This window comes from Zootoca vivipara, chromosome 10, assembly GCF_963506605.1.
Source record: "Zootoca vivipara chromosome 10, rZooViv1.1, whole genome shotgun sequence".
Taxonomy (NCBI): domain Eukaryota; kingdom Metazoa; phylum Chordata; class Lepidosauria; order Squamata; family Lacertidae; genus Zootoca; species Zootoca vivipara.
Window position 1 is genome coordinate 24,547,046 of NC_083285.1, and position 27,627 is coordinate 24,574,672.

At 39.2% G+C, this 27,627-nt stretch overlaps 1 protein-coding gene across 3 annotated transcripts; it reads right to left on the reverse strand.

Annotated features, from left to right (window-relative positions):
* Positions 1 to 7,612: 7,612 nt before the first annotated feature.
* RPAP3 (RNA polymerase II associated protein 3) lies at positions 7,613 to 27,598 on the reverse strand. Of its 3 annotated transcripts, none has more exons than XM_035128169.2 (17): positions 27,178 to 27,283; positions 26,098 to 26,305; positions 25,028 to 25,168; positions 24,020 to 24,142; positions 23,145 to 23,272; positions 22,549 to 22,670; positions 21,315 to 21,385; positions 21,102 to 21,227; positions 20,515 to 20,642; positions 19,327 to 19,448; positions 18,605 to 18,675; positions 18,364 to 18,480; positions 17,560 to 17,789; positions 15,092 to 15,296; positions 13,419 to 13,516; positions 11,931 to 12,031; positions 7,613 to 10,639 (listed from the first exon to the last, which is right to left on the reverse strand). In XM_035128169.2, the coding sequence occupies exons 2-17, from the start codon at positions 26,248 to 26,250 to the stop codon at positions 10,554 to 10,556; spliced, it is 2,022 nt and encodes a 673-aa protein (XP_034984060.1). In that variant the 5' UTR covers positions 26,251 to 26,305; positions 27,178 to 27,283; the 3' UTR covers positions 7,613 to 10,553. The 3 variants fall into 3 exon arrangements, with proteins under 3 accessions (XP_034984060.1, XP_034984059.1, XP_060135612.1); XM_035128168.2 differs by lacking the exon at positions 27,178 to 27,283 and adding an exon at positions 27,396 to 27,598 and having other exon boundaries at positions 7,614 to 10,639; XM_060279629.1 differs by lacking the exons at positions 7,613 to 10,639; positions 11,931 to 12,031; positions 27,178 to 27,283 and adding an exon at positions 27,396 to 27,598 and having other exon boundaries at positions 13,415 to 13,516.
* Positions 27,599 to 27,627: the final 29 nt, after the last annotated feature.

Genomic DNA, 27,627 nt, shown 5'->3' on the forward strand with positions numbered 1-27,627 from the left:
TGGTTGCAATACTGGGGTTTCCTGCTGCAACCCCATGGCTACCCTGCAATGATGTAACACCGAGGTAAGAACCATGCAGTGCTGCCATAGCATTAGGAGCTTAGGAACACCAGGAACCGAGTCACACCCATGGTCCACCTGGCTCAGACTTGTCTTCAGTGACTGACAGTGCTTCTCCAGGTTTTAGAAAGGATTCCCCACAACCAGCCCTACCTGGAGATCCTGAGGATTGAACCTAGGAATCTGCATGTGAGACAGATGCTTTATCAGAGAGCTACAGAGCTTCATTTTCATCAAAGGACATGAAGGACTTGGCAAGTGAGCTTATTCCAGCCCAGTTGGCATAACGCAAGAAAAAGGAATCAACTAGTATATTTCGTTCACCTCCTGGGAAGATTTCATTGACAACATGGAACCACGTTGCTGCAATCACTCCTTATGGTTTCACAGGAACTGCCGAGTTCTGCACAAAAAGAAAAGGCATTTTACAAAACACACACATATGACTGGTTGAATGAAACAGAGAGCAGCTCTTTGCATTTTTTTATGGAGCTGAGCCTAGGAAAATCCACTTTTAAATGTGTGTACTCATTTAAAAACCTATTACTGCTTCCAAGTCTAATTAATTGGCATAATGAATACATCTGAAAGTATTGGTGTATGTGCTAGAAGTGAAATTAAAGGAGCAGCACGTACAAAGAATTAGCAAGAGGAGCAAAGGCCCAGAACAACAAAACACTGCCTTAAAATGTGTTAAAATTAACTCCAGTTGGAGAGTAGACTCTGCGCCTTTCAGACAGCTCCTATAACTTCTGGGGCCATTCTAGATAATGGGCTTATAGCATAAGAAATACATAAATTAGCTGATGCTCATTTGTTGCATGGAAAGGATAACCTTCCCTCAAAGAAGTACTTTGCTTTGGAGATTTATTTCATTTACCAAGTAGGCATAATGGCTATATGTTGTTGCTGGGATAAAGCCTTATCTGATAGTGGTTCCAAAAGTTAAGAAGGCAGTTCCTGCATGTGCTGCAGAGGGAAGTGGGGAGCAGATGGGGCTCGTCAACCTGGGAGAAGGAAAACTCTGGTGGCACTAAGCCCCCGTTGCCTCTATTCCTACTCATGTGGAATACCAGGTACACAAAACTAATCCTGATGATGATTCTTTGCTTACTTCAGTTATAAACCAAATTTCAGGAAAGTGGTTTTATCACTTTCCATCATTCACTGTCTTGTGGTTGTTGCTAAAGCCAAGCAAAGAGAGAGAAATGAAGCATCTTTATTTTAGAATTAAACTGGAAGAAAATCCAAACAATATAGCTCACAGAAATTGAAATTATATATGATAGGGGGCAAAGGAGAAGAAAACCCAACACTGGAGCAAAAGACTGGAGTAAATGAATAGCGAAAGGTCTGCCATCTTACAATATATCATTTAATGAAAACAAAAGGGTTTTCATTAAATTACCGCACCACACCACCATTTCTCCGTGCCCCCATCAAGTGGTGTGGAAATAAGGGAATTAAAGAATAATAACACTTCCAGACTGCTGTACCCATTCTTTGTTTATTTGTTGAGTCATTAAACTAGGAAAGATCAGACCAGCTCTATAGGTGGGAATTTAAAAAAAAGATCACTTAATTCAAGGAATGTCACAAGCACGATAAAAATAATTGATTCAGTATATAATTTGCAGCAACCTGGTTTTGCTTCACATCTCAGATGTTTGCTTTCCTTGCAGCAGGCATAAGATCAGAAGGTCTTATGGTTGTTGTTATTTATTTATTTAATATCTATAATAAAAAAGGTAAAGGTAAAGGGGCCCCTGACCATCAGGTCCAGTCGTGTCTGACTCTGGGGTTGCGGCGCTCATCTCGCTCTATAGGCCGAGGGAGCTGGCGTTTGTCCGCAGACAGCTTCCGGGTCATGTGGCCAGCATGACAAAGCTGCTTCTGGTGAACCAGAGCAACGCACGGAAACGCCGTTTACCTTCCCGCCGGTCCCTATTTATCTTCTTGCACTTTGATGTGCTTTCGAACTGCTAGGTGGGCAGGAGCTGGGACCGAGCAACAGGAGCTTAACCCGTTGCAGGGATTCGAACCGCCGACCTTCTGATCAGCAAGCCCTAGACTCTGTGGTTTAACCCACAGGGTCACCTGGGTCCTTCTAATATCTATAATATATTCCGCCTTTCAGCAGAGATTCTAGGACTGCTTACAAATGCAAGAGAAAACAAAAATACCCAGATAAAATATAATCATTGACAAATGGCTATGCTCCCTCTCGGTAACCACAGGCAACTTATAACAATGCCTGCTTGTCAGATTTAGAACAGTGGCTTACTGACATGTCACAGTTGTCATTCTAGCAGCCTGACATTTTTGAAGCGGTGGGGTATCTGATAAGATGCTACAATGCCAATTTTCAAGTCACCTTCATCTGTTTTTAAATCCATTCAGCGGTCGTTGACTGAGTCAAACTATGGAATAAATAAGGAAGGTAGAATAAACAGGGTCCTGAGGACAAAATGTCAGATAAGGCTAGACTTTATTTCTACCGTGGACAAGGAATTCTCAGTTTCAGCTCTTTCTTAGAACAGGAATAACATTGACTTATCTCAAAGACCTTTTTTAATGAGGATAAACGGGATAAGGACTGCTGAGTGCACAAGGTAATAATGATGAGATGTAATAATGATGAGAAGCCATTTTAGAAAAAAGATTTACTTTGTCTTAATTTTTTTTTACCCCACAATTCAAATTGCTGTATCTTTAACTGGACAGAAAAGGGGGCTTTCATCATAATTGGATTTCATAATGTTCACAATGTGTGTGACTCATTCAGAGTTTTGATAATTACCTTAAACCTCTGAGTTATTTAGAGGGATATTTGAAGATGGAGCCCCTTTTCCATTCCAGTAGCCTTATTGTCCACGAAAAAAAATTGGACAAATCTTGTGGGACATTAAAGAGTAAGAGGTCTAAAGTACTTCCAGATGGAAATGTTTTAGCATTGTTCACTCATTGTTCCACACTTCAGCAAATATCTTCCGTGAGAGCTGGACCATAAAGAAGGCTGATCGCAGAAGAATTGATGCTTTTGAATTATGGTGCTGGAGGAGACTCTTGAGAGTCCCATGGACTGCAAGAAGATCAAACCTATCCATTCTGAAGGAAATCAGCCCTGAGTGCTCATTGGAAGGACAGATCCTGAAGCTGAGGCTCCAATACTTTGGCCACCTCATGAGAAGAGAAGACTCCCTGGAAAAGACCCTGATGTTGGGAAAGATGGAGGGCACTAGGAGAAGGGGACAACAGAGGACGAGATGGTTGGACAGTGTTCTCGAAGCTACGAACATGAGTCTGACAAAACTGTGGGATGCAGTGTAAGACAGGAGTGCCTGGCGTGCTATGGTCCATGGGGTCACGAAGAGTCAGACACGACTAAACGACTAAACAACAAATCTTCCGTTAGGTCAGTGACCTCTCACTTTTTACAGGGTGACAAGTAGGCAATTATTCATTTAAAGACCTAGCGCTGCAGTCAACTAACCTTTACTCAGAGGAGACCCATTGTAATGAAGGGGTTGAAATTAATCATGGGAATTAATTCCCATTGTCTTTATTTCAATCATTTGAGAGGCAGAAGGGGTGAAACACAGATAAGAAAATCAGGGGGTGTAGAATTTCAAACTGTAGAAAGACAAAGACATGTAACTGGCCTGAAGTCCTTTCTTCAAAGAACCAGATGCTGCACTGAGCACAAATAGGGTGTTTTAAACCTGTTTTGAAGAGGAAAAGGTCCTCAGACACCCCTTTCGAATAATAAGGCAAATGGAAGCACATATGCCAGCCCCTCAAATCCCTCCCCCAACTCTCACACTCCTTGCAAAAGAGAAAGTAAAAATGATGTCACTTTCCCAGGAAGTTTAAGGTTTCTTGGGGGAGGGGGCAATAATAATAATAATAATAATAATAATAATAATAATAATAATAATAATTTTTATTATTTATACCTTGCCCATTTGGGTGGCTTTGAGCACATATAAAAGCATAGTAAAGCATCAAACATTAAAAGTGTCCTAAAAAAATAATAATTTTATTATTTATCTAGTATTTTGAGGCCTTGTGGCTGGGACTCTCACCATTCTCTCCTCTGGTCCCTACATCCCAGGGTTTGGCTCATATTAAAGCGTAATGATTATGAATTCAAGAGTCTGTGAGAACCCACACATGCATTCAGGGATTCTTTTGTCTGTCTGTTTTTTATGGTTTTTGAAATGGTCCATGACCTCAAACCTTAGCCTGCAAACCTCCCCAAGTTCTCATCAGGAAAGATTGATCTTCCCAAAGGCAGGTATATTATAGATCTTGTCTCCCCGGCTCCCCTTTTTTCTTTTTTGCCTGTGATATTTTTCCAGTGCTGAATCTAAATTGGCCATTTCATCTTCCAAAAAGTACTTTTGTAATATACATTGTAGCTAAAAGTCCCAAAGTGACAGTACCATTGAAACTGTGTTGCCACACTTCCCAATTGCTTCAGAAGAATTGTAACTTGTGCTTGCGCAAGCATGTAATAATTACTTCAGTTCTACGCAGAATATCCATTTCACTAAGTTTCCCCCCTTTTTCTTTCAACAGCAGCAAAATTACAAAAAAAATTGCTACAAGAAGTGTCAGAACATGTGGAGAAATACAGCCCACCAATTTTAGTTACTCAGAATAAAAGAAGGCTTTAAGAATTGTTAGTTGTGCAATGATTTTTTTTTTACTTAGAAGCTGCTTAGAAGCCGGAAAAAGAAACTTCCAACCACCCTGAAGAAATTAGAATGCTCCCAAATTGAAAGCAATTTTCCCCAAATTTGTGAAGCCACTTAATTCTCATTCCCATGAAGAATATCATTATTATTGGATTCCCCATGCAAATTACTGACTACCTGTGAGTAAGTCTGGGGTGGAGTAGTTTTAGCATCTATATTGTATCATGCTTGTGGCTTTTGACATGAGTTGACTGAGCTGGTATGACAGAGTTGCATCCATTGCTCTCCTCTCCCTGTGAACCTCCCAGATCTGTTTCAGGGGATCCCCCAATCTCTCTGAAGCAGATCTTGAGGGTGCGTAGGGTGCTGAATCAGGGAGGAAATTGCCAAAGTGGAAGTGTGTTGTAAGGAGGAAAACCTTAAACATGTGCCAGAGTTCCCCAAAACAGACCAGAGGCAATAGTACTTCATCCAGCAGAGCTTTACTTGTGTTGAAGGCAAATGAGCGTAATGGTCACAAATCCAAATACATTCAGGATTGCCACAGTCCATAAAAAATCCAGCGGCAGCACTTAAAAAAACTTATAATCTTAACTCATAATAACTCATAATGCTTTATTTCTATTTAAAAAATGTTTAGAGGTACTCTCATTTTCCTACTCATATTGAAATACCGCCCCTCAATGAGGCCAAATGTAGATTCACAAAATATTTAGGGATATGCGTCCCCCTGCGTCCCCCCAGAAAAAAAAGCACTGAATAAGACTAAAACTTAACACTAAGCATGCTATGTACAGAACACCACACCAGAAGAAAGAGAGATAGAAAGTAAAACCCAGGGTCCTTCTGGCCTATTATTATACAGTGGTACCTCGGGTTAAGAACTTAATTCGTTCCGGAGGTCTGTTCTTAACCTGAAGCACCACATTAGCTAATCAGGCCTCCTGCTGCCGCCGCACAATTTCTGTTCTCATCCTGAAGCAAAGTTCTTAACCTGAGGTACTATTTCTCGGTTAGCAGAAGTTTGTAACCTGAAGCGTTTGTAACCTGAGGTACCACTGTAGTCAGCACGACCTTAATTGAAAGATATAAGAGAACTAGTTCAAATCAGCTTCCCAGAAGGTATAACCCAAACAATCATGACCCTTCTGCCTGCTTCTCTCACACAGAGAAGCTTCTAGTAGCTTCTAGAATCCTCTTGTATTAATTGGAAATAGGAAATATCTCCACACATCAGATCAATACTTTCTGCACTAAGAAATGCAAACTGACATTGTGCAAGTGGAATGAGAGCACTGGATATAAACCCACGTTGGGAGCTATGCCTATTACCGCTTTTGTTCTTGGTACTAAACAGTACAAGAGCATCTCTGTCAGCCTCTAGGTCTTGGTCACTGTCATGGATCAGAGGCAGTCTCTGTGATGTCCAAGGACCAATTGCAGATATATTTCAAATTGGACTGAAGATTGGAGCCCAGGTCAAAATGTTAGGGTGGCCAGGCATTCATTGCCCCCAAAGAAGACACACATCATCAGGGGGGGGTTGAGAGATTTGCACAAGCAGAACGACATATTGAGCTATGAATCCATAGCTCAGAATATTCCCTTGGGAACTGAAGCAGTTTGTCATCCAGCTTCTTGCTGAAGTTGAGTAATTACATGCTTAGACAGGCAAAGAGAAGCTGTCAGTTTGGCTGGGATTGAAAACTCACATGGCAGTGGGCTGCAGAGAGGACTGGGAAGGAGACTGAAAGGAAGGCCGTAGGGTAGCAATGGAATGATCACATAAGCTTGTGTATCTCTAAGCAGGTGCGCAATACAGGTGTGTGTCCCCCACTAACATGGGGGTTATGTTCTAGGCCCCTGCGTGCATAAGTGAAGATCAGGCAAGGGGGGGCATCTTATTTAAAAAGCCTCTAAATGCTCACTCCCCCCTACCCCGCTCTTCACTTCTCTGTCCAGCACTCTTTCCACACAACCCTCTTTTCAACTTAGAGTTGAAGCTGGCTGGGGCTAAAAAGCGCCAAACTATCCTCAGTTTATCAATCTAGGACACCAGCCACAGAGAGAGCGGCACTGCTGAGATCTAAGAGGCAAAGCAGGTGAAAGGAGCTTATAGCAACTTTCAAAATTCTGAAACTTCATTGCACCTTTGAATTGGGCTTTTTAGAAGACCAGTAGCAGTTAAAGAAGAGACTGTGATTTTGAATTGGACAGGTTTTTGGGGTGGTTTTTTTGGCAGAGGTGAGTGTGGATAAATTTGCTTCAACCACCGAGGGGGGAAAAAACCCATGTTTCATTTTTAAAAAGTTGTATTGACGATGCTCCCCATTAACTGGTACTTCAGTTAGCAGTATGCTATAAGAGAGCAAAGCTCATCATAGATTTTTCGGAAAGAGACTAAAAATAAGACAGCAGGTATAGTTCATTAATCTATGGTGCAACCTACATTTTTTTAAAAAAATCAAGGGCTTTCTTGGTTTACAAAGATATGTGCAATGTCTCTCTTAGCATTTTTACAAGTCAGTTTCATTTGTTGAGACATTGGTGAGGAGAGGGGAAGGAAAGTAGATGGGAGAGGGTGGGGTGGGGTGGGGTGACAATGTTTCTATTTTGCTTGATGTATGAATTGTTCTGTTCATCACACATCATAAAGGATGCCGTGGAAACATGTGTGAAGTTCATAACATTTTGAATTACACAACAACAGCATTCACACACAACATCAATTCAGGTAGAAGCTGCTTCTCTGTGCTGATATTGCCCATGCCTGTTCCGTGTGCATGCATAAGTCTGCTTGTGAAGATCACAAAATTTGGCATTTTGTGGGGTAAGGCAGGGTACATATTTAATGAATAAACCGGAGGTTGGAGAGAAGTGTCGGTAGTGAACTATGCAAAGCAAAGATGTTTACTCGGCTGTACACCCATCATAAAACACAACACAACAAAACAAATCAAATAAAACCGCAGACTCGTACAAACCACAGATAATATAACACAATTCACAGCTCACAAGGACAAATATTAACAATTCAAAAAACATATCTTGAAGGTTTAAGATTAAGATTAAAAATTTAGGCGCCTAACTAAAATCAATATCTGATGTCATTTAAAAAAAAATCTTATAACTATCAATAGTCAGCTAACATTCCATTCCGTCTCTTGTACGAGAGGACGGCTGTTAGGAATTTAGCAACCTGTAGGGTAATATAAGGGTCCACATCTTGAAGAACCCAGGCTAGCTGGAGGTCAACTGGATTGTCAGCCATAGGCTGGATTATGGAGTTTAATATACTAGCACGAGTTGAACTGTACATAGGGCAGATAAACATAACATGGTGTAAAGATTCAGTTGATTTCATTTCGCAAGCACACATTGAAGAGAATTGGCCCTTAATAAATCTATGAACTATGGTATTTTTAGACTCAGGACTTTTAACCAGTAGTTCCCAAACTAGTCATGATGGCTCCACTCTGCTTCCGTGGTCAGAGGTAGTATGCGTCTTTGGTTTCATCAAGAAATAACAGAATTAGTGTTTGTTTTTGTTTTTGTTTACATTCAGGATCAATTCAATGATGGGGTTCTGCAGAAGATAACAAGCATAAATTGTCTTTAAAAACCAGACCTCAAGATTGTAATATGCCAAGGCAATTGAGATTAATAACAAACATTCTTGCTGATTTTATTGGACCTGGATAACTCACAATGGTTTTGGAAGACAGTCAAACCAAACACTCATTATTGTTTGTCAGCAAAGACAAAAATACAGTCTAAGCAAATTGGAATTTGGGTCTCTCATGACATCTCTTGGAACAGTTCAAATACAACAAGTGTCCATATGAACCAAGGGATGAGTAATGTCCTCTTCTCTATTCCAGGGATAGGTTGTCTACTTAAGCATTTACTAAATTATAGGGCTGGCATTTTCAAATATGAACTCAAATTTAAAGTCAGCCCACATTTAAATGAAACGAACAGCTGTGATTTTGAATATCAAGCCTCTCTTGCTCAATTGAAGAGATAGTTTTATGGAAAAATTCCCAATAATTTGGTCTTAAGTGCTCATTTTTCAGCATTAGTTTAACTGATGCTCATTGTAGCATTTGATATACATGCTGAATAGTCTGAAAATTTGTGTTCTAAAAGATAAGGTACAGCGTGCAATGTCTACAAAATGGCAACAAATTCATTTGTTCTACCTATAAAACCTGTATTCTCTGTGATGAATGTTTTATTTATTTTTAATGGGCTGACACTATTTACTTGGTTAACTGCTGTCGGTTTAGAATTTTGAATAACCAGGAAGCTAAACATTTATTTTCATAGGGACCAATTTCCATCTAGTTGTTGTCTGAAGAATAATGCATATGTTATGTTAGGGGTAATGCAAGCCATTAACGGGCACAGAAACTGCCCATTGTGCAATTAAACATCAGGAAAGGTCTATTGTTTTAATGCCCCAAATGTTGGTCTCCTAGATGCACCTTATTGCACACCTGGAGATGTGGGGGAAGTGATGAGGATGCTGAAGTAAATTGACTCTCAGCCTGAGTAGCAGGGCTTTCTTCCAGAACCTGCTCCTTTTGGCAGACTTTAGATGGCAAATGTGTTTTTAAAAGGCTTTGAACTTTGTTACAATTCATTCAGGCTACAATATATTATGTGCTTTATTTTTAGATTTGAACCTGAATCAAGTGGATAGGTTAGAAATCAATATAGCAAGACCTTGGTAATTATTTTTTAAATGAGCGGAAATCATAAAACAAATGTGTCAAGAAAAAAACATAGTGTGTTTATATAATGCTTTTGTCACTAAAAGGTTTAATTGACAACTATCTAGCATCATGAATATGCCTAACCTTATTGAAGAATATACAGAAATATCCATCCTTCATTTTACTGCAGTAATTAACACCAGTGAAATGCAAAATAACCAGTTTTAAACTCTTAATAAGTAAGGGTGGGAGTTTGAAGTGGTAAAAGGGTGATTAACCCATGCAATATACATATAGTCTCAGAAAGAAGAGACCGACAAAGCCAAAACGATGATTGGTGAATCCTTCAGAGAAAAATGTTATTTGTTAATAAGTGAAATAGGGAGAAAGTGAGGCAAGGTGGCAATTAGTTGAAATGAAATGGAGAGAAAGTGAGGCAAGGTGGCAATTGGTTGAAAAATAATAATCAGATTTTCACTCATCTGTACCTGAAAAATCTGACAAGAGGTATCAACACTGAAATTAGTAATCATACACAACAGTTTCAGAATCCCGGTATTAAACATCTGTTTATTGATAAGAACAGAAATACAGAATTATTTTAAAACAGCAAATTAATACATACAACGCAAAATTTATAAAATATTTTAACAACTCATTGTCAGCCTTAATTCTACAATATGATCAAAGCGGAAAAACCCCCAGTTTAAAATAGATTCCGTCGTGCTAAATCTTATGAGGTACCCTGCTAGACTGGAAGATCACACACCTTTATCTTTTCCATATAAATGCTTTTCTTTCACAGGCTTGGCTCCAAAGCGCAGTGCATGGAGCAGTAAATGTAAAACAACCCTTTCCTCTCTCTTCCTTACCCAGGAAACTACTATTGAAAGTGTGGGGACTCTCCAAAGAAACATGTGATGTGGCGTGGGGGGACCAAACAATCCTCATGCGCAAGTGGAAGGTACTTTGAATCCTCCTAGATGGAGTCACACTGATCATCTGAAGGCAAGTGTCTTTCCAAAATGGTGCAGAATCAGCTGTACCTCTATGCAGACACAAAAAGGTATTTGCCTTAAATACCGTATCTTGTCTTGAGCAGTTTAATGGAAGAATCTTTCAATCCCGACTGCTCCAAATGACCAAATAACGAATGTGCAGCTATAAGAAAAGAGAGATTAGTACATTTCTTAAGCCTTTTAATCAGCTCATATATATATTCTCTGCATTAGACTGCCTGGCAAGTGGCTGGTGAAGAGAAGCACAGAGCTGTCACAGTCTGGGAGGCTTCAAAATGTTCTTTATCAGCTGCAGGGCAGCCTAACAAAGGCAGAGATGCAGAGAGGAGAAAAGCAGGTTGTGTGCTGCTTTGTTACTTTTTAATCCATTTCTCTGAGTAGTTTGCAATGTTGTCCACAGGTATTACTGCGAGCTGGGCGAAAGCTAAGAGTAGCAAACAAACAATGCTACAGTATACAGTTGTACCTTGGATCCCGAACGCCCTGGAACTCGGACGTTTTGGCTTCCGAATGCCGCAAACCCGGAAGTGGTTTGTGAACGTTCTTTTGGAACCTGAATGTCTGACAGGGCTTCAGCGGATTCTGATTGGCTGCAGGAGCTTCCAGACAATCAGAAGCCGCAATTTAGTTTTTGAAGGTACGACTGTAAACCACTGCTTTTATTCGCCATGTAGGCAAGTGGGCTGAGAGACTATAACAATCATGTAGTTCACTGCTATGGGGGCCCTACAGCAGAATTCACTGTTAATACTGCAGGTCAGAGGTGACTGGTTTGTATTTCTAATACCTAATACTTCCCCCCCCCCAATATCTCTTAGATTGCAGCAAAGCTAAAACTACTTCCAATTGTCTCACTCTGACCACCTATGAGACCAACTCGGCACTTGTATTCCACAGACTTGCATAAAGACTGGTTGCACTTCTAAAATGTTCTAAACTTAAGAGAAAATAAATTTCGCACACAAAGTAAGACACAGGTTGGAGCAGGAACTCCTGCCTCTGATGCAACAATTGTTTTTTAAGCCCCAGAAGAAAGAACTGCAACATTGTACTTTGGGACCCAATTTGCAATATTTTATTTATATTGGGTTGTTAAAAGCAGGATTTTTAAGATTCCACAGAGAGAAATCCAGACACTTTCCATTTCCATTTTATACTAACCCAACAGTAGCACCAGAAGCCCAAGCTACCTAATTTTGGTTTTAAGTTTTGTTTGCGGGGGGGGGGGAGGGAGAGAGAGAGAGAGAGAACAGGTGATGAAAATTATTCTTATTTTCTCAAACAATGATGCAGGATAGAATCTCTTAAAAGAAAAAAATGAAACAACACTTTCAGGATTTTATACAGCACCCAAACTGTGCATTTATCATGCTTATCTCTAAACCTACCAAATACTAGATTCGATTAGTGGCCCATGGTTGCATTTTATTTACCTTTTCTCTCTGAATCAGACATAAACATTACTGCCATATCAAATCTTTTTGATTCGGACAGCTTCTGCAGAATTTCTAAGATGAGTGAAGGTTCTTCTTTCCTGTGTGAGAGGGAAGCATTAACACACACCTATAAATAACTTCTTTTAATTTCATGACATGTATATGGCATTATCAAATTCAAGTGAAAAGTGAAAAGCAGAATGCATGGATAAAATTTGTCAAGTATTAAAACCATTCTGTGGGCATCCAAAATAAGAATATTTTGTATAAAATATCCTGAAACTGCTCTCGTTTAAGGTGCAACTGTGGTATTTCATTTTGTTCAAAGTAGCATAGCAGCAATCATTTTTGCATAAGAAAAGTTTCCCATGCTGAACATCATTCCAGACTGTTTTCATGATAATGGATGTATTTTGTGTACTTGCCTCCTACCAACATTACATTAAATTGATAGTCATCTAGTCCTCATTTCCTCGTTCCTGAGGAACTTGATCTTATCTTGCCAGCACTCCTTCAACTCCCCCTTTCTGTGTGTGCAGCATTAATACAGGGTCTTACTAATAATGCTAATAGTAATACACATGCTGTGCTTTCTCGCAAGCACATCAAAACGACATAAAGTTCGTACTGCTCAGTGGTAGGGGGACATGCTTTGGTTATATATGACTCAAAGCTCAGTTCTTGGCATCACCGTTAAAAGGATCTTTTGAGGCAGTTCAAGATATTCTAGAGTATTGATTTCACTTGAAACGAACCACCCGTCTTATGCATAAGAAGCTGCCTAAGAAAAACTGAGCAAGCATGGTGACAAAGTTCCACAAATTTTAATTAGCCTTGGTACAGTCATTATCTCTGGCACATACAGAGGATTTGTATAATCTTGTTTTGATCTTCACACTATGCTTCAGAGACATTCTGCGTGTCTTAAGAGCATATTATATTGCAAAGCCAGACACTGCATTTCCCAATAACCTGGAACCTGGGCAGAAGATTCAGACTTTCTGACATTGTGCTGTGCCTCCAAAGTCAACAATGAAATGCTTCCTCTGCACTCAAGTTACATGGATAGACGGGACAGTCTCATGTTAGACTTTGCACCACTCTTCAGAGGCACGGTATGATGTCAGAAATAAGTGAAGGAACAATTGTTAAGGTGCCCATATATCTATTGCCCATTGTATTGTGAGTCAACTCTAGATTTTCATCCAAATATTCTGAAAAGTAAGCATTGAAGTGTTCCAGCTCTAAGCAACACTTTGCTGCTGATTTTTTTTTACTATCCCCCCCAATTGCTTTGTAAAATATCATTTCTCTTACAGATTATTCAAGCGACACTAATTCCAAGTACTGGCATATTGCTAGTATCAGGCAGAACAACAAGCAGGCAGAAAGATGCTCTGGAAAACAGGAAAATTACTTTTCAGCCAGGAAATGAGTCCAGCTGTTCAATTTACCATCTAAAAATCCACGAACTGAAAAACTTACCCAGTATAAAAATCCTGTAGAATTTTCAAAATTTGGCTAAATACATCTGGATCCAAGGATTTTTGGAACAGGTTAGGATAAAATGAAGGATCAATTTGCTTTGAGAAAACAAAACAAAAACAAAGCAGGCATTACACACTATCAGAATTCAACTTCTTGCACAGTGCCTATAGAAACAAAAGCTTGACTGGAAAGAAATCAAATCTATTAAAACGTTTTATTATACTTGCAGTTTTCAAACTGTTCTAGGGAACAATGGATTTCCTAGTGAGTTTATCGTGCTTCTCCAATGTGAGTGATAGTAATGGTGGAACACGCCTCCTTGATGCACAGCTTGCTCCTTTTAATACTGACTGGCGCTCTCCCCATACTGGGCAGCATCAGGGAATGCTGGATTTGTTCTCAAGGTCTCTCAGTTCATATAAAGTGACAGTGAGGCTCCCAGGGCCAATATGAATGGAATGTGTGGCCTAGAACATGCTGTAAGATCCTGTGACAGTGTACAGAGACTATGACAGGAAAGACCTAGGATTCACAGTCTGCTGATTAGCTCAGCAGCAAGCACCTTGGGCCAGATGCTCTCTTTCAGCTTTACCTACTTCAAAGGGGTATAATGAAAATCGGGGTGGGGGGTGGGGAAGAACCTAAGGTCCTTGGAGGAAAAGCAGGATTCAAGGTAATCAACATATGGTCAGAGGATCTTTTACTAAGTCTTGCTAATGTGGAAAGAGTTATCTGAAGTTCTCTACAAATATATGCAGTTTAATAAGCACTCTTAATACAGGTGATGCATGCAATCCTACAGATGGGGAGAATTTCCCCAAGTTACATAAGAAATCCTGTCTGTCCCCTCTAAAAGTACCTCTGATTATACAGACACATGCACATACACATAAACACACACACACACACACACACACACAGAGAGAGAGAGAGAGAGAGAGAGATTATAAAGGCATGCAGATTGCCAGCAAATATCGGCAGAAGAGAGCAGCAGGGGCTGAGTTTGGTTGAAGGAAAGGAGGCAGCTGACTTCCTGCTTCCTTTCAGTCCAAGATCGCTAAGTGGAAGATGGGTGTCCAACCCAATTCCACCCAGATCCATTTTAAGGAACTGCAGGAGCTTCAATTCTACCTTCTCTTTAGCTTAGCACAAGGGCTACAGAGACTCGCAGGGAAAGGGAACACACTTGGTTCTAATACTACAGTGGAAGGTTGAGTCCTGAAGCCAAGTGGAGTGTCAGCACTCAAATGAAGCACCTATGATGGTTTTAGGACTGCTGGTGAAGGAGAGCAAGCCACTCCACATCCCTAAATAAATGTGAGGCTGCACAGCCAGCACTGGAGCTCCCCTCTCCTCTTGCTATTACCCAAAAAACTCTGTATGGGATTCCCCAGACTGGACGCGATGGAATTGGCTTTGGAGACAGATGCAACTTCTTTGCATGAACTGACTGAGACAATGAGGCTGCTCAATACGTCCCTGAAGCTCCAATAGGAAAAACTTTCCCTAAAGGTACAATTCATGGACAACAACAAAAAAATATGTAATGAAATAAACTAAATAAATCACAAGTTGGAAATTGCTTTACCCTAAAGGAAGGTGTTAAGAGAGACTGCACTGTAAAGTTACACAACTTGGTAGAAGCCATACTTAGCCATGAAGAAGCTTACCTTCAAGTATGCGTATAATTGATCTGGGTAACCTTTTAATTTTCTGAAATCTGATTCCAGCTGAAAAGAATTCACAGGAACTGGAGGCACAGGGAATGTAAACACGGGGAGAAGTGTTTGTTTTTCTGTCTCAGTTTGTTTTTTCCTAGCACAAGACTGAGAGGTAGATGATGGTTTCTCTTTCACGGTGCTTTTGCTGACAGGTCTAAAACATTTAAGGCAGGCATGATGTAGATGATTACCTTGCCTCTATTTGGAGACAGGTTTTATGAAACACGGTTATATTTATTCAAACCAATTTTCAAAATTGGTTCCAGAGTGATTCACACAATTAAAGGGTCCCAACAATAAGACACATGTTAACCACAATTGGCAGAAAAAAACAGAACCATCAGCAAAACATTTAAAATTCCTAAAACTTAAATGCCAAAGTGAATAGAAAGTTTTTCTTGCACCTGACACCTAAAAGAGAACATCAGCACCAAGTGAGCCTCCTTACAGAAGGTGTCATAAATGGTGTGTCAAAACTGAGAAGGCCCTCTCTCTGGTTGTCACTTTTTTCAACTTCGACAAAGAGGGAAGAGAAAGAAGGGCCTCCCTCAGCTGTTGATCTGAGAGTCCAAGCACTGATTCTGATATTTGGTCCCAACCCATTTATGAGTCCCTGATTTAGAGTACAGGACTCTGTGAAAGTAGAGACTGATCTCTTTGAGTTTGCGCAGGAGTCGCAAGAAAGTCTGACTGAAATGAAACGGAAACATTATAGCAATTCCTGATCCAACCTATGTAATGTTTACATTGTCCAACAGGTGTACACTTACACAATGGGACTTTGTCTCCTCTCACAGCAGCCCTCTGCCGCCCCCCCCCCCAAAGAAAAGTGCATCTGGAAGATTGGGAGACCCTCTGGAAGATTGCAGATAGGAGATTATAAATTTCAAGTTCCACTCTGCAAGTGCAGTTCCATTGTGCAAGCTGGAGAACATAATGTCACTTTGAAGCTGCACCTGGCCGTTCATCACCAGGTTAAAAGAAAACAAGAAATCCAGAATGGTGGTAGAGATTCCCCTTAACAGATCAGAATCTGTTCTAATAAAGGAAAAGAGGCAGGACAAGGGTCAGGATAAGACATAATGTAAGATTCAGTCTATGTAAATCATTCAAAAAGCTTGCATATAATCAATATATGTGCATGATTGGTGACACTTCATTGGATGTTGTCAAAATGAATTCTGTTCTAACACTAATCTCCACTAAGTAGATTGTGTAGAAAACTGCACAATCTAGTGCAACGTACATTTTCAAAGCCTAATCTTGCAAACAATAGCAACAGTACTGGAATACATGATTAAGACTATGTACATCAACAGTACTACTTACACTTGATCTGACATACATTTTAGATTTACTTGCAATGTTAAAAGGGTAAAAATGCTTCGACAATTGTGCAACAAAGTTGGTTATGAATATAAAAGTTCAGAACTAGAGATTTACTTAATACCAAATGCTAATGCACCAAATATTTCAAAAATATTTAACGGTACATTTAATTTGGTAAGGGAAAAAAGTCGTAAGAAACAACATTTTTTTATGCCCATAGTGCTCTGAATATTATAAACATCAAAAGGGAATACTCTAGAAAAATAAAGCCTTTCCCTATAATTTCATAAGGTGAAAAAAAAGTCAAATGTACAAGCCATAAATTACAGTGTAGCCATTTACTCTCCTGTAATTTAGCTGTCATTCCATTTGGCTTATATTCAAGGGCTGGAACTTTGCTACAAGAATAAAATGTTTACTGTATACCATATACAGCAGGCATGTCCAAAGTCCGTTTTGGGAGCCTAATTCAGCCCACGCAGTTTATTTCCTCAACAACTTCAATCCTAATAGAAGCTCAGCATCTGCAATCCTACTAAAAAAAATCAACAACTCTGCAATCCTAAAAAACTTTAGGGTAAAATCCTAAAAAAAGGTCAACAACTTTGGTCAGCCCTTTTGGTCGGTCCCCACAACCCTTCACTTCATCAAATCTGGCTCTTGTGAAAAACGTTTGGACACCACTGAATACAGTATAGTGTTTCCTAAAATATTTGAGAGGAAAGTTATAAACTCTTCCATTTGTGTACTTACATAACATGTATTAGACCTGACAAAATAGCCTTGTAGTTTTACTTTTAAGATTCATTCAAAAGAACATACATGCTGTTAAGCCACCATGATTTTTAGCATCAACTGTCTTGAGCTAAAATTATCCTAACCTATATGTAAATAAAAGAGCTGATTAAAATCATTACCAAAGTTCCCATTTGTTTATTCTGTTCATAAGGCCTCCTACCACCCCCTCATTACAATATGGGTCAATTCACAACTCATAGTAAGCTAATAGTTAATAGTTTATTGTGAACACATTTGTTTGGAGCAAAACAAACCACTAGTTCATATTTAATACTAAAATCAGTACTTACTCTATGGTTACAGAATCTCCGATTTCTTCTATTTTCAAAAGCTTTGCTTTGGGAGTATCAGCGGAAGAAGAAAAATCATCTTTGCTTGGATTCTGTGCAGATGCTGAGGTATGTGTTGCTTCTACACTTGCAGAAACCGACTGATTAGGTAGCAGATTGGGGGTAGCCACCAAATTTGTGGTCAGAATCTCATCATCCACTTCTTCAATGATTACTCTTCTCAAGGGTTTCTAAACAGAACAGAACCATGCAGTAAGTTAGTTACAGTGGTTCTGACATACTGGTGAACAACTGGGTGCATTCTCAAAGAGTACTTGTGCCTGTCATAGCAAATATGAAAATCCCGATGGCAAATTAAATATTAAGAAGTTGCCTTTGGCATAAAACTTTTGTAGGCAATCACAGGAAGACACACTCACCCTTTTAGTACACACACACAGCAACTGAATTTGCCTCCTATCAATTGATCTCACCCCAAATGTGTATGGCAGTATTTACAAGACCACACCTTCTAAATTTAGTTTTTAAATCCTCTTTGTATCTTCCTCTCTTATGCGCCACTAGACTGAGATATGGCTCTCCATTCAGATTCATGCAAACTACTTTTCTCTCCTCCCATACCTCTAACCTTTGTGGAAATTTCTCTTGATTTCATGCCAGCAAACATCCTGCCTGTAACTTCCCTTCCTGAACAATTTGATCCTCTTCTTTACAACACTTCAAGCCCAAACAAGTTTGCCCTGCTCACACTAACGTTATCCTCAGAGGGTAAAAACACCTGATACCCTCATCATTTGTACTTACTTTTGATCTATGGTGCAAGGGTTTATCAATGGGTTTCACTAGATTTTGTGCTTCTGTTTCCTTTTGTGATAGTCCAGGGCTTTCCGTGTCTATCCACAGCCCTTTTGCAATTGATTCCTTTAAAAGATTAGCAAACAACCATCCATGAAAATCGGAATCATTTATAACTCAGAAAAATACTCTTTAAAAAAAGTAATTTAAGGAAGTAACTAGCGAGATACTGAAGTACAAACACACTTACATTCTTAAGTTTCATTATTTCATTTACTGCTTGCTTATTTCCAGGTTCCAGCTTCAAAACAGTTTCAAAATCTGATGAATTTACATCAAGAAACACAAATTTAATGTAATGTAACGATAATTAGTTTTAACACTTAATTTACATGTATTTATCTGCAACTGTTAAGACATGATCCATTATCAAACGTTAACCATTTGGAAGTCCCACTGAATCCAACTGGTCTCCCAAAGAAGACTTTCCCCACTATAGTAAATGTGATTTCCATTACTATGGCATGCTCAAGTATCTAATTATTAATGAACTTTTGAAATGCAATAACAGTAAGCTACTGTGAATGAAATTTTGCACTCACAGCAATAGCAAGGAAATGGGAACTAAGCACTCAATTAGCAATTTAGACACGGTCCAGATTCTGCCACATCTCCTTCAATGCGAGAGTCTCCTTATGGAAATAAAATTAAGTTTCAGTGCTATTCCCTGGGCAAAGGTTAAGTGGGTAGGAGCACATCCATGTGCCCCCTTACAGTGGCCCAACTATATTAGGCAAACAAGGTAGCTCAGAAAATCTAGGTGTTATAAAAACCAGTTGCTTTCTATCCAAGCTTTGCTGCTATCATACTGGATTGCTGTTTGTGGACTGGGGCTGTTGCACTGAGAAATTATGATCGAGCAAAAACTTCATCAAATGATAACATCAAGCACACATCCATTAAAAATCCCACCTTGCATAGCTTCTTTTAGCTTTCCCAGTGCAGCTCTCGCAGTCCCTCTTCTGGCATAAGCTTTTGAGTAGGAGGAATCTAGTAATACAGCTTGAGTACAATCTTCCTCTGCCTCTTCATATCTCATCATCAAGAGAAAACATTTAAAATGATTACTTAGAAGTGCAGATCCCGTCAGATATTGTTTCTTACAGTCTACACAGTCACTCCAACAAATTCTGACCAAAGTTTGCATATCTATGTCACATATGAGCAAATCGGAGAATTATATGCTACTAGAAGCTGTGTAATTCTATCTCTAGAGCTGAACAGACCTTTCTCAATGTGATTACATTAAAGAAGTGCTTGGATTAAAAACCAATATGTTGCCTAAATTTAAACTTTAGATTACCGTTGTCATCCGTTATTTGGAAAATTCAAAAACATTTAGTTGAATATGTTGCAAAGACAACGTAACAGCTACAGTCCCAATCTGAACCGGAATTATTTATCTAAAGCAGAGCTTTCCAAACTTTTCATGTTGATGACATACTTTTTAGACATGCATCATTTCACAACACAGTAATTCAATTTTACTAGCAAACCAGAGGTTAAACCCCTTTCCAGCCCCAGGAGGAGTGAGGGGAGCGTTCACGATCGCACACCTACACACTGCAGCAGACACACTAATGTTTTGTGACAGAGTTTGGAAAGCTCTGCTAAAGGAATACTTCATTCTACTTCACTGGTTGAATATTAAAACTTGATAAATAAAATGCAATGAGAATGGGTGAGGAGATCATAGCTCCAAATTCTTCCATTAAGTCATTTTTGTAATATATGAAAGTAGTGCTTACATTAGCTTCTTGCTTATGTACACAAGTTTTAATTTCACACAAGAAAACATTTTCAAATCAGTTCGGTGAAGTGCAAAACAGCATTAGACCAACCCAAGCTATGACATAATCTCCACTGTGGGAACAAAATGTTGTGTTGTAAAATGTTGTGTTGTACTGTTTATGTTATTATTGGTGTATGTTATTTGAAAATTAATTAAGATTGTTTTTTAATAGATAGCGATGAGAGTGCAATTAGTAAAAAGCTTTGCTTCTGAATATGTATTTTAAAAAAGATTTCAAAAGACAGAATTGATTTAAATGCTAAGAAAATACGCAGATCATGTGGAATTGCAAGTTCAAGAGCACATACTTTTGAATTTTCAGGTAGGCCATAGCTCTGTTGGCTGGAAGAAGCGCATTGGTGCCATCTGCTGCTATTCCACGTGTGTAGCATTCTATTGCTATTTCATATTTCCCTTCTTTGAAATAGCCATTTCCCTGTGGTATTTGGGGAAGAGAAACAGTGTATACATCAACAATAACATCTTCATACAAGTGAGCAACACTTCAAAAATAAAGACTTCATTCAACATCACACACACTCCTGCATGTGAAAGAAGGGAATAGAAGTGGTGATAGGGTATGCTTTTTCAGACAGCAATGCAGATTTCAGAATGTATGACATATGGCAACACAATACAATCATATAGCAGCTGGGGCAGGGCTGGAACTACCTCAGAATAATGTTAAGCTAGTGTTTTAACATTTGGTCGCTTTAAAGAAACCTCACAACTAACTAAACACTAGACACTTACTCCATTTGTCATAAACATGTGTTCCAGTTCTGCATAGTGCAGAACTGTGCAAAAAGACTTCCACAAAGCAATGAATTCTGAACCACTATAAAATTCCACCACAACTCCCACAACTATTTTAAACATTACATGTTCTGTTTACCAAATCTTTTTCTGCCATAGCCTTTTGCTTTAGCTGCTCCTCCTCAGTTTGTTTCTGTTCTGTTATTTCAGTGTTGGTAAAGACATCTGGTTCTTCAGTTTGGAAGCGTTCTTTCGACAGGAGAGCCTAATATAAGACATAAGATATGCAAAACATTTATACTACATAGCAAAAAATAAAATCATGTTCATTGGGCAAATTTAAATTATTTACCTGTTCGATTTTCCTAAGTTCAGTTTTTGCTTCAAAGTTGTCTGAATCCAACTCCAAAACCTTTTCATAATCTGACAGGAGGATAGGAAAATATACATTAATAGGGAGAAAAGCATGAAACTTTAGGGAAAATGTAAGCTAGGACTTGCTAATCATATCAGCAGTGCTTCTTGTACAGTGGTACCTCAGATTATGAACTTAATTCGTTCTGGAGGTCTGTTCTTAAACTGAAACTGTTCTTAACCTGAGGTACCACTTTAGCTAATAGGGCCTCCCGCTGCTGTGGCACCGCCACGCGATTTCTGTTCTCATCCCGAAGCAAAGTTCTTAACCCGAGGTACTATTTCTGGGTTAGCAGAGTCTGTAACCTGAAGCATCTGTAACCCGAAGTGTCTGTAACCCGAGGTACCACTGTATAGGAAATGACATACCTCACTTAAAAAACAAAACAAGTAAGTAAATTGTTCTCAAAGTAACCTCCCAAAGGTTTACTACGGTAGCATTATTACCCAACTACATAAACTAGAAGATAATACCAAACACATTTATACTTCATCAATAGGTATCACAGTCTCTAGACTTCATTTTGAGGGAAGATGGAAAACAGATCTCATCACATTTCAGAACACTGTTATTTCCCAACAGTTTGTAATTATGTTCCACCCTGGGCGATTTTCAACTTCAGCAAACATGAATCTAAGATAATATTGTTACGTTTCCAAAATTAGGGGCATGGAAATATGAAAATATTTAGCCAAAATTAACTGCAGGTGGAGTAAAAGTCAATGAAAATCTGCAAAATGACCCTTTTTTAAAAAAAAGTAATGTCTCCAGTGTAATTTTTTTACAGACACTTACTAAAGAAGGGGAACAAACATAAGAAGAAAAGTCTATTCTAAGATTGTACAAACCAATAATGTCCAGTGAAATTTAAGATACAGCATATTTTACTTAAAATTAATAATATATGGGTGTTTCCCAGAATCTTGTTCAACTGAGAAGTTTCTCAGGATGCTGTATACATTAATTAATTGGCTGAACTCAGAAAGCTATTTATCTAGAGCAGGCATGTGGGGAACCTTTGGTCCTGCATAAGTTGCTGAACTACAACTCCCATCAGCCCCAGCAAGCATGGTTAATGGCCTGGGATGAAACAAGTTGTGACTGAGCAATGTCTTTGAGAGACAAAAGGAATGACTACTATAACCTAGAGAAACAAAAAAATCCAACATACCTTCTTTAGCACCATCAAAATTTTGCAAAGCAAAGCGAGCTGCTCCTCTTCTGGCATAAGCCTTTGTATAGTTTTTGTTTAGGGCAAGTGCTAAGTTACAATCAGATTCAGCCACAGAATACCTGTAACAATATTGTAGGTTTGTAATCCCAAATGCATGTTCCTTAAAAGCATGCAAACAGAAACCCATGCAATTCACAGAAATGGGGGTAAGGAAGCTTCTAAAGTTGCGCTGGTGCTGAATTGGGGAAGACTGTCAGCTATATTATACCCTTCAGAATATTCTGCCCCCCATTGTCTGACAAGGCAGCCACAGCATGCGACTCCGATGTTTCCTACCACCCACTTCAAGGAGTCAATGCTCATAAAATGGGACTACTTCAGAAGTGTTTTCCTCTGCACTTTCAGGATGCTGAGCATCAACCAGCTTCTGATAAGGCACTACTTTTCCATTTTCTTTGTTAATTAATCTATCAAATGGCAAACTGATATGGTTGAGCATTGACAGGTTTAAAACCGAAACAAGGCTACTGAAAAAGAAGAGAGGGCGAGTTGAATGTTTAAGGAAATACTAAAGTATCCAAAACAAGCCTTACTTTTTCAGTCGAAAAAAAGCAGATGATCTGTTTGTGGGCAAAACAGGATTGTAAGGATCTGCATTCATTCCTTTTGTGTAACATTCAATTGCAGCATCGTAATTTCCTTGTTTAAAATAATTATTACCCTGTTGAACAAAATATAGTGATCAATGATGTGAATATACTTCAAATTGATTTTTTTGGGGGGGATGTTACTTTTCTTGTATCTTGGGAATTGTGTTTGCCAGCTTTCAGGATTTTGTGGCCCATATTCAACCCTTTTCAGATGGAAGCCTTGAAAAAGAGCTCAACAAGACTCACTTGCATCCTAACCTAGACCATGGGTTATTTTGAAGATAAAATGAGGAAAGGAATACAAATGCAAATAATATAATACAATTTTGGGAAGATGGCACATATTCATAATCTCTCTAGCCCCAATTCACACTTCTGTTTATAAATGACTTCCATAACCACAAATTCTAGCAGTTTTCAGACCTCCCTTTCGATCACACAACCTGCACTGGGAGATGGAGTTGAGCAGGAAGGAAGTGTGACTGTCACCGATTTTCCTAAACATCTATAGCTTTTACCAGGTTGGGTTTCCTTGTTGTTGTTTTTACAGAAAATGAAACATGGTTTTCAAGTAAGTAAATACCACAATTCTGAACTGCCTATCTCAAGAAGATCATCAATATAACAAACAAAAGGAGATCAAATCACCATGCTGCCCATAACATGTCTTAAAATAATTAGATAAGGAATGTGTCATGGTAAAATATTCAAAAATGTCTGGAGTTAATCTCTCGGTTTCAAGGTTTAATCTGAAGGTGCACCCCAAAGGGTGTTAGGAGAAAACAAAAGTGTCTCTCATTCTGAAAGACCAAAATAACCTTTTCTTTCTCAGCAAGAGCTTTTTCTGTGTCTATGTGTATTCCATCTTCTTCAGAATCTGACTCTAGAGACACTGAATCATGGGTGCTATCTTCCTTATCAAGTTCTTCAAGTATCTTATCCTGAAATGACACACATTTGAAGAAAATTACAAATTAAAAAAAATTAAAGGGTGAATAAATAAAGCAGTAAAAAACAGTGAATGTCTTATTAAATATCAGTTATATCACTAACATTCACCCATGTATTTCACCCAACTCATACAGACAATATGTTTCACCAATAAACTGTAATATTCTAAAGTTGAACCTTTGGAGGTATTTGAGTTTTGTTTCAATGCTGTCTAGTCACGGTAACCCATGCTTTAGTGACCTCCCATTTGGATTACTACAATGCACTCGTTGTGAGGCTACCCTTGAAAAGGGTCCAGAAGCTACAGCTAGTGAAGGATATGACTGCCAGGGATCACCTATCCTAAAAGCTCTGCATTGGCCACTTGTATAATACCAGACTTGATTCAAGGGAGTGATGAATTACAGATCTTGGGGCTCTGCTTGAGGTCCCCAACAATATTTAGGATGAAGAGATGTGCAGAAGGGCATTTGCTATGGTAGGTCCCTGAATCTGGAATGATTTTTCCAATGTTTCCCATTGTTGGGCTTCAGATACCAAATGAAAAGCTACATTTGCATAGGCCTTTCCAGTTTTACAAATAAGAGGTGTTCTCTTGAGCAACACATGTATTTCCGTTTTAACTGATTTGCTACAAGTTTTTTTTTTAAAAAAATGTATATATGTTTTATGGTTCTTTTATCATATTTTGTTCACATGGTTGCTGTACATTGTCCTGGGCTCTTCCTAAGATAAAGGTGTAAATTTTTTAAAAAATGATGTTTGAATTTGTAATTGTATTTTTAAAATTTCATAGAATGCTTTATACATACTTAAATCCCACAAAACAAAACTCTGTATTTTTCCTAGTATTTTCATAACTAGATTCATCTTACCACATCAAGCTTCCCCCATGCCTCATAATCGTAAGATTTTATCTTGTTCTTTTTATTTTCTTCAGTAGTTTTCTTAGAGATGGCTTTAACTTTGTTTTTCTTCTTTTTCTTATAAGCTTCATTTCGAATTGGTGGTAAATCCTAAATATCAGAAAAGGTTGCTATTCACTATCAGAAAAATTAATAAATAAATTGATTTGCCCTTTTCTAGTTCCCATAGTACACAAGTAGATTTATTGGCCATTGATGAGGATGTATATTGCCAAACACTAAAGGAAGACACATCCAGGTATTTTAATGCAACCCACATAACCAATCTCTATGCTGGAAAGAGAAGTTATGCTTCTCTATTTCTGGAAAGAGAAGTTGCTGAATTACAACTTATCACCAAGCTCAAAACCATGGAGGGACCTGGTTTGAACAGAGATATCGGATTCTTATCTCATTATGCATTATAAGCGATCTTCAGCCATCTCAACCCTTGTTTTTCATGCAAAACCATTTGCAGTCGTTTTCGGTCATCAACAGCTATCAGTCAGTCAATCACCCACTTCCACCACCCTTCTGAGTGATTCCCCCTCCCCTCCCCATCCCCACCCCCTCCCCACCCCTTCTCTACATAAGTGCCTGGGGACTTCTATTTCACTGTATCTGAAGAAGTGTACATGCACACGAAAGCTCATACCAAAATAAAAACTTAGTTGGTCTTTAAGGTGCTTCTGAAGGAATTTTTTTATTTTACTTCGACCCAGACCAACACGGCTACCTACCTGTAACCAGAACTATGCATCATTGTTTGTTGAAAGTTACGACCTAAATGTTTCAGAGTTTACAAAGAGTCTCCTTTTGCTTTGTAAAAGAGGAAACCTGAGCATATGACTTCCCGCCAACAAACATGCTATGCACAAAATGGCAAAAACTACATCAGTAATACAAGTGATTTATTTGTAGTTTCACTTAAAATTTAAAAAGGACATATTTCTACTCTAAGAAATATATTTAAGAAATATATCTAAGAAAGCCATCTCAAAACATCCCTGTCAATCCTAGTATCAGATAACTGAATTTACCTTGACTGGAACTCCGCTCTGTTGCCGTAAATTGCAATCCTTTTCTTTAATATCCCTTTCCCAGCTTTCTAAGTCTTTCACAAAATCTTGCAACTCTTCTGCATTTTGTCTTATTTGCAGCTGTAATTCTATTGCTTTATTTGGTGAAGTCATCTGGTATTCCAAAGGTTTTGGTAAATGTCAGACTACTAACAAGCATTTGCAGATACTAGATTAAGGAAAGAAAAAAATAGAGAAAAGTATTGATGTGCTTGAGTACTGAAATAAGCAAAGTCATCTGATGATACGATAAATTTAGTAGGGGAAAGCAGGCTACTATCATTCTAAAAGCCCCTTATTTAAAAAAATAATGGAACTAGACTGAATTATACAGAGCCACAGCAAATTAGATCTTTAATCATATGCCCAGTCCACTAACATGCAAATTTGGGGGGTGTCTTACTATCACAAGAAAACCATCATGTGGCAGAGATGTACTAAACCCACCCCTTTTTGCAAGCCCTTTATTTCAGGGTGGGGGAAGTCAACCATCTGGCCAGATTTTGATCCATCATTATTGCTGCTCTTGCTGTCACCATCATCATTTGTATACTGCCCTATAGTATACCCTATACCCACAGGTCCCGTTTATTTACTTTTTTTGTTCATAGTTGTTTTGGCCAGAGTTTATAGTGATGTATCACTTCAATGAAGGGTAGGGCAGAAATGTTTCAAATAAATAAATAACAAAATGAATCATTGCATGGTGCCGTTGCTATCTTCAGGTGCCAGCCAAAACACAGTTTTTAAAGCAGGCAGCTTTGGCTTTTAACGACCTATATGGCCTTTTGGAGTGGGCAGGAAGTTTTAATGTATACTGCCCCTGGCTTTAATGTATGCATGTTTTTCTTTTTGGGTCAGGCCTCCCAACCCCCACCCCTCCTGCTGTATACAGGAATAGAACAGATACGTGTTCATAGGCACGTGTTCAGCACCACGTTAACAGTTCCCCTCACTAAATTCACGACGAAGTTCGTTATAAGACACTACAGCTACGCGTAAGACGATAGGAGTCTGACAGAAAGCACCCTGGGAAATTACCTCCCAGTCAAACCGAACAGTGAACGTGAGAATGGCTCGATCTTGTTTGGTATGCCTCCCACCCCCCGGTTTCAAGGGGCTCTCGAAGGCCCCGGCCCTCAGACTGCCGCACGGGAGCCTTCCCCGGGTCAGAGTCCCCGCCACCCTCGCCGCCGGCCGGCCCCGAGACTCCCTCCCTCAGGCAGCCTGTCAATGGACGGCGCCCGCAGCCTCCTCACCTGCGCGGGTTTGGTCCCGCCTTCTCGCGCCCCCCAGCCGTCACTCCACGAGCCGAGCGCCGCTCTCCTTTCCCAGAACCCCGCGCGCGAAACAGCAGTGACGTAAAACGCCCCTTGCGAAAAAAGGTATTTCTGTGGTAACCATAGAAAGGACCCTCGGCCTTATCTAACGCCTGCGCAGTTTGGTTTGCCTGCTGCCTCTAGTGCCATGGATACCGTCGGCTTCCCCTCC